Raw genomic sequence first — 10000 nt, 5'->3', positions numbered from 1 at the left:
CGTAAACGGATGAGATTGTTTTATTTCTAGCAGGATTTTAATTAATTATTAATTATTTATTAATGTTCAAAATCCTGCTGAAAAAAAAAGAAGATTAACAGCATAAAGGTGCCCGTTCACACCAAGGACGATAACTAATAATGATAACAGTAAATATTTAAAAATCGTTCTAAACATAAAACGATGAGTCCACTCCACAAATAAAACAATATTGCCAAAAAAATCCTTGTAATCACTTTCAGAACTGATTTTTTTCCAGCTAAGAAATGCTAAAAATGTTGACAGCCAATCAGAATCCATCCTGCTTTAAAGAGCTTAAAGTGGAGGACGACAAAACCCGCAGAGTGCGCTAATAATACACATTATTATACATAATCTTCCGTTGGTGTGGATATTAATATAATCAGGAGCCGAACTATATTTATGCAGTTATTGTTTTATTATTATTATTATTCCTTCTCCTTCCGCTCGGTCGCCCATAGAACCGTTTGTGGGAAAATTATCAAATTTGGCACACAGATAGTGGACAGTCTGAACATTAAACACACCAATTTTGGAGTCTCCAACTCAATCGCTCTAGCGCCACCAACTGTCCAAAGTTGCACTTATGGTAATAAGGTAAGTTGCAATTAAGGTAATAACTTTTGAACCGTAAAGGCTAGAAACTAAATAATTTTTCCCTCTGATTCCTTGGCTCAAGGAATGACAATTCAGACGACAATATAATAATATTTACAATAATTTTCCATCTCGGTGAAATGTTATGATCAAATCTTTTTGATAAACCAAACCGTTCTCCAATAACACTTAAACGACTTCAACAAAGAGCTCATCAAAATGGATGCGAGGCTACATCTCCTCAAAGCTTTAGCGTAATGTGACGAATCTTGGTACATGTCATCACACGCGTGCTGAGGCTATGTTTGCAGCGTTTCAGCACAGCGCCACCTACTGGTCAGGAGATATGAAGATTATTTTTGCTTATAACTGCTGAACAGTTTGCCTAAAAATCCTAAAACTGGTCTCTTTTGCTTTAGTGCTGCATACAGAGTCGAATGATTCCCAATTTTACGGTGTTGACCATCGGCCATTTTGAATTTAGTTATAAAAGGCTGTAATACGATTGCATTAGCGCATCGTCATGAAACTCGGTAAAAGTCATCGGCACCATGTCCTAACGTTACTCTCATTTCGGGAACAGTGCCAAAATTTATGATGAAATTTCCAAAAATGCTAATAACATTTGATTAATTTTGCCTATTCTAATTAAACTTAATATAATATTCAGAGAACAGTGATGGAAATTATGGCATATTTAGTCGAAATCACTGTCCGCCATTTTGAATTTCTTTGAAAACCTACTTTTTCAAACACCTCCTAGACCGTTTGTCCGACTTTCACCAAAATTGGTACAGATAATCTTCAGATCATGCTGGCAAAAATAATATTAACCCTTTTTTGATTGACCAAACCGTTCTTGAATAACTCGTCAACAAACTTAATGGCAAACTGATTCTACGGCTGTAACTCTGCAAGGCTTCGGCATATTGACACTCTGTATGTATCATTGTCACCTCACACTGACCACACAAAATCAATTTCATAACAGCGGCACCAAAAATAAGCAATTCAATCATATTAGTAGTGATTGTATTAGTTTTCTCAGCCATTTTGCCCCCCCCCCCAAAAAAAATATTTAATTACTCGTTGTTGCAGTTAATCTGAAGCTCCAAGCCATGTTTGCATAACTTATCATGACTTTTTTGTGTTTGGCTCATTAATCGCTGCTTGCAGCTATATTTATTAATATAGTTATTGTTCTTGGTGTGAACGGGGCTTAAGTGTGAGCTGAGGGAATGTGTGTGTGTCTAAGTAATCGTGTCTTTGGTGTCTCTGAAGGGAAGTCTGTGGGTATAGTGACGACCACCCGTGTTCAACACGCCACTCCTGCTGCGTCATACGCTCACAGCGCTAGCAGAACCTGGTACAGCGACGCCGACCTGCCGACCTCTGCCGTCACCGGTGGGTGTGTGGACATCGCCTCACAGATGCTCAGAAACACTGATATAGACGTGAGTGTGCGTGTGTGTGTGTGTGTGGGGGAGAGGTGTGACCCTACAGCTGCGTTCATGAAATGTCATTATTGCTGTTATTGATCAGATCATATTATGTAAACGGAGCATTCATCTATATTCATCCCTCCATATCCATTCATCTATCAATCCATATCCATTCATCTATCCATCCATATTCATTCATCTATCCATCCATATTCATCCATCCATATCCATTCATCTATCCATCCATATTCATCAATCCATATCCATTCATCTATCCATCCATATTCATCCATCCATATCCATTCATCTATCCATCCATATCCATTCATCTATCCATCCATATCCATTCATCTATCCATCCATATTCATCTATCCATCCAAATTCATTCATCCATCCATATCTATTCATCTATCATCCATATTCATTCATCTATCCATCCATATCCATTCATCTATCATCCATATCCATTCATCTATCCATCCATATCCATTCATCTATCCATCCATATTCATCTATCCATCCAAATTCATTCATCCATCCATATCTATTCATCTATCATCCATATTCATTAATCTATCCATCCATATCCATTCATCTATCATCCATATTCATCTATCCATCCAAATTCATTCATCCATCCATATCCATTCATCTATCATCCATATTCATTCATCTATCCATCCATATTCATCCATCCATATCCATTCATCTATCATCCATATTCATTAATCTATCCATCCATATCCATTCATCTATCATCCATATCCATTCATCTATCCATCCATCATCCATATACATCTATCTATCCATATTTATCCATCCATCTGTATCATCCATCCATCCATCCATCCATCCATATCACCCATTCATATTCATTAATTAATCCATTCATATTCATCCATCCATATCTATTCATCAATACATATTCATTCATCCATCCATACATATTCATTCATCCATTCATCTATCCACTCATATCCATTTTCCTCCATCCATCATCCATATACATCTATCTATCCATATTCATCCATATTCATCCATCTATCCATATTCATTCATCCATCCAACCATCCATCCATATCCGTTGTAATTGATCAGATCACATGAAACCGGAGCCTGTTTCGTAAACTCCAGAGTAAACCGATGAGTGTGTGCAGGTGATCATCGGAGGAGGTCGGAAGTACATGACGCCTAAAGGGTTCCCCGACCCGGAGTATCCCGCAGACCTGAGCGCACAGGGACAGAGAAGAGACAACAGAAGCCTCGTCGACGAGTGGCTGAGCATGAAGGAGGGGAAGGTAAAGAGATAGAGAGAAGCTGGAGAGCGTTCACAACACATTTGACTTCATTTGTGAAATATCTCCAGGAGCAACATGACATTTAAACGTGAAACAGTAGCACTTCTATCCATCCTGAAATGGACTTGATTGGATGGTTTTAGAAGTGCAATGCGCAATATGGGGGAATAAGTCCCGCCCTCTAAATTAAAGAGCCAATCACCAATTGTTAAAGTCATCACTTTATCATTGGTCCAGCCTGAAAAGGACAGTTTTTTGGCATGATTTGAGCATTTAGAAACAATATTTATGAGACAGTTATTGTCAGACAACAGTCAAACTTGGTAAAGAACTGGAGAATTTGATGTTTCCCCATTCAAAGAGAGAGGCGTCACGTGCATGACTGAAATAGCTGTGGGAGAGGCCTTTCAAAGATGGCCACCGACTGAAATTACTTCCTTTAATGGGACTTTGCCTTGCCGTGTTTGTGCAGGTTGCGAGATACGTGTGGAATAAAAGAGACTTTGATGCCGTGGATCCTGAAAAGACCGATTATCTGATGGGTACGAGTCCTTCATTCACACCAGAGACACATGATCCCCAAGGGTTTGGGTTTCTGAACCAGAGGAACTGAGATTATGAGCTTTATACCAGTCTAAAGGTGATGATACACAGGGCAACTTCTTGAGCAATGTTGCCGTCAAAGGGCAACCAGATGAGAAACAGGGCCCACAACCGATCTAAAGTATCCAGATAGAAATGTATTGCCCATTTTCAATGGGAACGTGCCCAAGCAACAATGGCTCGGCAACATCGCTCAAAAAATTGCCCTGTGTATCATCACCAACTTGTATTATTTTTACGCTATTATAGATACTAATATTTTTTTAATTAATTTAGCTTTTTTTGTGCCATTTTTGTATTATTTGATTTCAGATTTATCTCAATTAAATGAACCCTAACTATAAAGTGTTTTAATAGTTTTAGTTTAACAGTAATAATCCTGCTTCATGAGTTTCCAGGTCTTGAGATCCATCAGAAATGTGAATGATGTTGTGTCTCTGTCTCTCTAGCCCTCTTTGAGCCTGGTGATCTGAGGTTTGATGTGGAGAGAGACCCCAGCATGGATCCCTCCATCTCAGAGACCACAGAGAAAGCCATTCAGATCCTGAAGAAAAATCCCAAAGGATTCTTCCTGCTGGTAGAAGGTCATCAACTCACAAACAACCAATCCATCAAACGAATAACCAATCACTGAAACCACAACAAACCAATCCGTCCATATATATTTATCCATCCATCCATCATATTCATCCATCCATCCATATTTATCCATCATATTCATCCATCCATCATCCATATTCATCCATCCATCCATATCCATCCATCCATATCCATCCATCCATATTTATCCATCATATTCATCCATCCATCCATATTCATCCATCCATCCATATCCATCCATCCATATTCATCCATCCATCCATATTCATCCATCCATATTCATCCATCCATCCATATTCATCACATTCATCCATTCATCACATTCATCCATTCATCCATATATCCATCCATATTCATCCATCCATCCATTTTCATACATCCATCGAACCATATTCAGACATCCATCCATATCCACCCAACCATATCCATCCATCCACCCATTTTCTTCCATCCTACCATATTCATCCATCCTACCATATTCATCCATCCATCTATCCATATTCATAAATCCATCTATCCATATTCATCCATCCATCCATCCATCCATTCATATTTATCCATCCATCCATCCATCCTTCAATATCCATCCATTCATATTCATCCATCAAACCATATTCATACATCCACCCATCCATTTTTATCCATCCATCCTTCCACATCCATCCATCCATCCATATCCATCCAAGTAAAATAATCTGAACGTAATCTGAACGGATTTTGATCAAATCTTAAAAATGGGGTATTCAAAAGAAAAATAGGAAACGTTCAGAGCAACTGAGCCCAGTTGTAACACCTGTAATTTGGCATTGATCAATGAGTCGTTTCACAGGTGGCCGTATCGATCAGGGTCATCACGACAGTCGCGCCGCCATGGCTCTGCATGAGGCGGTTGCTCTTGATGAAGCTGTAGCTCGCGGACTGGAGCTGACCAATGAGGAGGAGACTTTAACAGTCGTCACGGCTGACCACTCCCATGCGTTCACCTTTAACGGCTACCCGTTCAGAGGGAACAGCATTCTGGGTATGTGTCTGTTTGTGTGCACGTCTGAGGCCTTGTCCACACTAATACGTTTTCACTTGAAAACGCATATTTTTCTCTGTGTATTGGCCTTCCGTCCACACTCTCAGTTTAACTTCGCTCAATAGGGTGCCAGATTTCTATAGAGCCTTCCAGGCAAAACCTGGCTAAAACACCTCGTAAACGGCCTTAATATGTAGCGGAAAAACGCCCAATCTGGCAACACCAGTCACCAGTGTCTCCTGACTCTCCTGTGCGATCTCGTTCATCAAAATGAACAAATCTTTTTTCCGAGTCATTGCGTTAATTTAAGGGGCTTTAAATGTTACACTATTAACTGGCAAATTCCCCGAACACATCCACTTACGCAATCTTGATCATATTCTGCATTATAATGCAGTCAAAAATCGTTTACTGGGAACATAAATAATGACTTTACCTTCCGAGTCTTTCGTTCATTTGTCACGTGACAGACGCAATGAACGGATTCATGATCGACTGAATCCAAAACTAAAAGCAGCATGTAGGCGTCGCATGATCATTTAAACAAGTTTTTTGACGAGGTCGGTGAGGACGGGGAACATCTGACGCACAGCTTCAGTGTTAAAACTGATAACATAATTGCTGTGGTTCTTTATGGCAATCATTTTGAAAAATAATAGCTCGCAGCAACATGAAAAAAAAGAACTATGATATGAACTAGTTTATTTTTGAAACTGTGAACTATGAACTGAACTAGTTAAACATTTGCAAATTTCAGAACTGAACTTTGAACTAGTTCGTGTAGAAAGTGAACTTTACCAACACTGATTGTTGCAAAGCAGCTTTACAGTGATAATAGGATATTACAGTTACAGAGATTGTTTTGGCTTTACAGCAGCTCTAGAATAAAGTTATTGTCCAGATAAAGTTAGATTTTGACTGATTCACTTCCTCGCAATGATCATTAGTTATTAACTTAGGGGCCGCTAACACGACACTGTTCTAACAGAAAACACTTACCATGATCCGGCCGCTCATCCGCACAAAACAGTGCCTGGTGTCTCGAGAACGCAAACCATGAAATAGGTTCCAAGGTACAAGCCTTGAAAAATGTATAATACAGAATTTTTTATCGCTTCCGCATAGCCACGTGAACCAGAATTATCCCGACAACGTTTTATCTGTGCAGAGGTAAAGCGAAGGGAGGTGTTCACAGGGGAGAGACTAGTGACACTTCAGGAATGCGTTGTCATCATGTCCGGGCGCAGGTCCATCATCAGATCCGGATACGGCCTGGATCCGGAGGACTGCGGTGAACCTCGGGATATTAAAGAAAACAAACCTTTTTGAAAACGTTCTCCAAAGTGGATAGATTGCAAAACGCCGTTTTCGCTTTGTAGTGTGGACTGTCAAAACGGAGGTATTTAAAACCGATGACGTAAGTTTAGTCATGTGACACGTATTGTACCAATAGACATTCATGTTTATAGCGGTATTGTGCCGTGATGTGCTGTTCACTTTCACACTGTTGCTAAAATATGTGACTTCACACACTCTTCATATCACAGTCCTGCAAATATGACAGAATTCACTTACATTTGCTGTCCTGCGCAAAACATGAGAGAAGTTTTAGCGTTTTAGACCAAATATATAATAGTGCGTGAGTGCGATCTGGACACATCAGTGATCATGAGATATTCTGCTAAATAAAAGATCCTGTCAGAAGAATTGCACGATAACTTTATTATTTATTTCCGTCTGTATCATCTCAGTGAGCTTTTGTAAGGTTTTACGCATGTGCAGTAAAGGAGATTTTAGTGTTATCAGGCGTTTTTAAAAGTTTCTCATCCACACTGCAACGCTTGAAAACGCTAGTGTGACGGAGAGAAACCAAAACGCCGTGTTCAAGTGTATCCAGATTAATGTAGACGTAGCCTCAGATTGATAGTTTTTAGTGGCGTTGTGGCACACACATGTTGTTACGGGTCTCCTAATGCTTCCAATAATCCTCACTTGTCAATCATCTGTTGTTTCTCAGGTAAATCTCCCATCTTTGCCTCAGACTTTTTACCCTACACGACTCTAATGTACGGAAACGGACCGGGACACAAAATCGTCGACAACAAGCGTCCAGACCTCCGCGGTGTCGACACCAGTAAGAAAATGAGTATCCATTCCTTCAATGAGCTCATTGTTTCTGCATTACATTGTTAAATTAATACTTCGCTAACTGTTATGTACATTTCTGAAATACATAACTTAGATCACTCTATACTGTAATGTGGAAAGCTGCTTTGAAATGATGTGTATTGTGAAAAGTGTATTTGTGTATTTCTTCTGCTCTCTCTCTCTCAGCCGATAAGGATTACGTTCAGCAGTCGGCCGTCCCGCTGGAGACGGAGACCCACGGTGGGGAAGATGTGGCGCTGTTGGCCCGCGGCCCCATGGCTCATCTCTTCCAGGGCGTTTATGAGCAGAACTACGTCGCTCACGCCATGGCTTACGCGGCCTGCGTCGGTGCCAATCAGCAACACTGCGCTGCGACCGCCGAGCCTGATGGGATTCCCTACACATCCACTGACCCGGGAAGCTCCGCCCCCGACACGCCCCTCTGCGCCGTGACGACGCTGATCCTGAGCGTGTTGATGAGTGTGTTACTGCACTGAGAGAGAGACCGCAGCAGATATTCACCAAACAATCATCATCTGAGAATGTGAAATAAACGCTTATGGCAAAACACTACAGGGGAAAACTTATTTTCTTATGCACTGGTCCGTTTTGAACTCTATTTTGCTTCCATAGCATGTTATAAAACATTTTAAATACTCTTTTAAAGACCCACTGAAGTGTCTTGTATTGCGCAGCTTTGTTTGATGCGTTGATGTAATTTCCACTAAAACGGGAAGCGAAGGCGGGACATATTGAATGGCTCCTCCCCCTTTTCAAACAGCCAATAGCAGTTAGTTTACCTCGCAGACTGACAGCACCATGGAAGCGAATCCGAGATCTGATGATGATACGCTGGATTCAATAGTAGAGATGAGAATAATTCTAGCCATTTCATTCTTAACCGACGTAGAGTTGGAAAACGTAATAAAACTGGAGCGTTCGAGCAGCCGAACACACACACACACACACACTCACACACATGTTGCTCTGTGTGTCAACGCTCGCTTGGGCCAGGTGGTGTTTATAGCAGAGGGGGCGGAGCTTCAGATTCTAGAGAGCGTTTGATTGGACAGAAGATGTGATGAGAAATCATTAAAATCCCTGATCCATTTTAGTGGCAGAGAGAGACTGTAAGTTTTGAATGCTTATATCTCATAAATCTGAATTTTGTCATTGTTTTGGAGCACACCTGCTTATTCATAACCATAAGGCTAACATGTATTTATACTAAAAGATAAAAAAAAACTTACATTTTGATTTTAGGGGGCCGTTAAGTGTTTATTTGATTAGCTACACTTGATATTTTTTTCGTCTGTAAAGCCTTTTCACTCAATAGAAAACATTATCAGCAGTTCCGTTCCATGCTTTATATTTAATAAATAAAGTATTGTATTTAATCATTAAAGATATTAATAATGCACCCTAGCTAACAGGGAAAGTTCCTCGAACGTTCTGGCAAAGTTACGAAGAAATGTTCTTCAGGTAACGTTTATAGATGATTTGTTTAAAGTTATTCTGTCTTTAATAATGCTCTCAAAACATTAGAACAAACACATTATTTATACATCATTCATATTGGACGTACATTTTTTTAAATGTTACATTTTTCAGTAACATTCACACATAATGTTAATGTTCTAAAATGGAATGTTGCCTTAATGTTGGAAAATAAATAGGACGGGACTTTATGGATTCTTTATATTAATATTATTTCTCCACATCTAAGTTTGTTGATGAATCGTGAAATTAATTGTGAAATTAATCAGAGAACATTTGATTGATTTATGTTGAATCGTAAACATTTGATGAGTACTGACGTCATCTCAGGTAGAGTCTCTCTGATCGGTGTGTTAATTAAAGAGAGGAGGGGGCGGGGCAGATTTGATGTAATTATCACACACGCTTATGAATAATAAATCACAGCCGACGAATGGTTATTTTTAGCAGACCGTGAGTCATTAATGTAACAGTTAGACCATCTGCTGTCCTTCTCATCAAACCTGAGCGTGTGTGTGTGTGTGTGTGTGTCTTGGTTAAGCGTGTTATTTGCACGCATACCTGTCGACAGGTAGACAGCAGATTACGCGCTGCTTTCCGCAGAAACACACGCACACACACACACACACACACACACACACACAGATGCTCATGGTTTTCCTGAGGCAGAAACCCTCTCTCTGTTCAAAGCAAACAAATATTTTCTAAAACATTTGCAATGTTTCTAAAACGTTAAAATGTTTTATTGTGATTCGAGCGTTGTTTAAAACGT

At 39.8% G+C, this 10000-nt stretch overlaps 1 protein-coding gene across 2 annotated transcripts in view; it reads left to right on the top strand.

Moving 5' to 3' along the window:
• The window catches only part of alp3 (alkaline phosphatase 3), a 13934-nt gene extending 5541 nt beyond the window's left edge, over positions 1 to 8393 (top strand). The window contains exons 4-10 of one of the 2 annotated variants that reach the window (XM_079610683.1): positions 1900 to 2072; positions 3219 to 3359; positions 3832 to 3901; positions 4412 to 4546; positions 5392 to 5583; positions 7601 to 7717; positions 7918 to 8393. In XM_079610683.1, coding sequence (XP_079466809.1) covers positions 1900 to 2072; positions 3219 to 3359; positions 3832 to 3901; positions 4412 to 4546; positions 5392 to 5583; positions 7601 to 7717; positions 7918 to 8228 — 1139 coding nt within the window. In that variant the 3' untranslated portion in view covers positions 8229 to 8393. The remainder of the gene's footprint in view (positions 1 to 1899; positions 2073 to 3218; positions 3360 to 3831; positions 3902 to 4411; positions 4547 to 5391; positions 5584 to 7600; positions 7718 to 7917) is intronic. The other variant, XM_079610684.1, reaches the window with a different exon arrangement.
• The last annotated feature ends 1607 nt before the right edge of the window (positions 8394 to 10000 follow it).

This window comes from Phoxinus phoxinus, assembly GCF_949152265.1.
Source record: "Phoxinus phoxinus genome assembly, chromosome: 4".
Lineage (NCBI taxonomy): Eukaryota > Metazoa > Chordata > Actinopteri > Cypriniformes > Leuciscidae > Phoxinus > Phoxinus phoxinus.
Note: the sequence above shows the minus strand (reverse complement) of the source record. Positions and strands in the feature narration are given on the sequence as shown.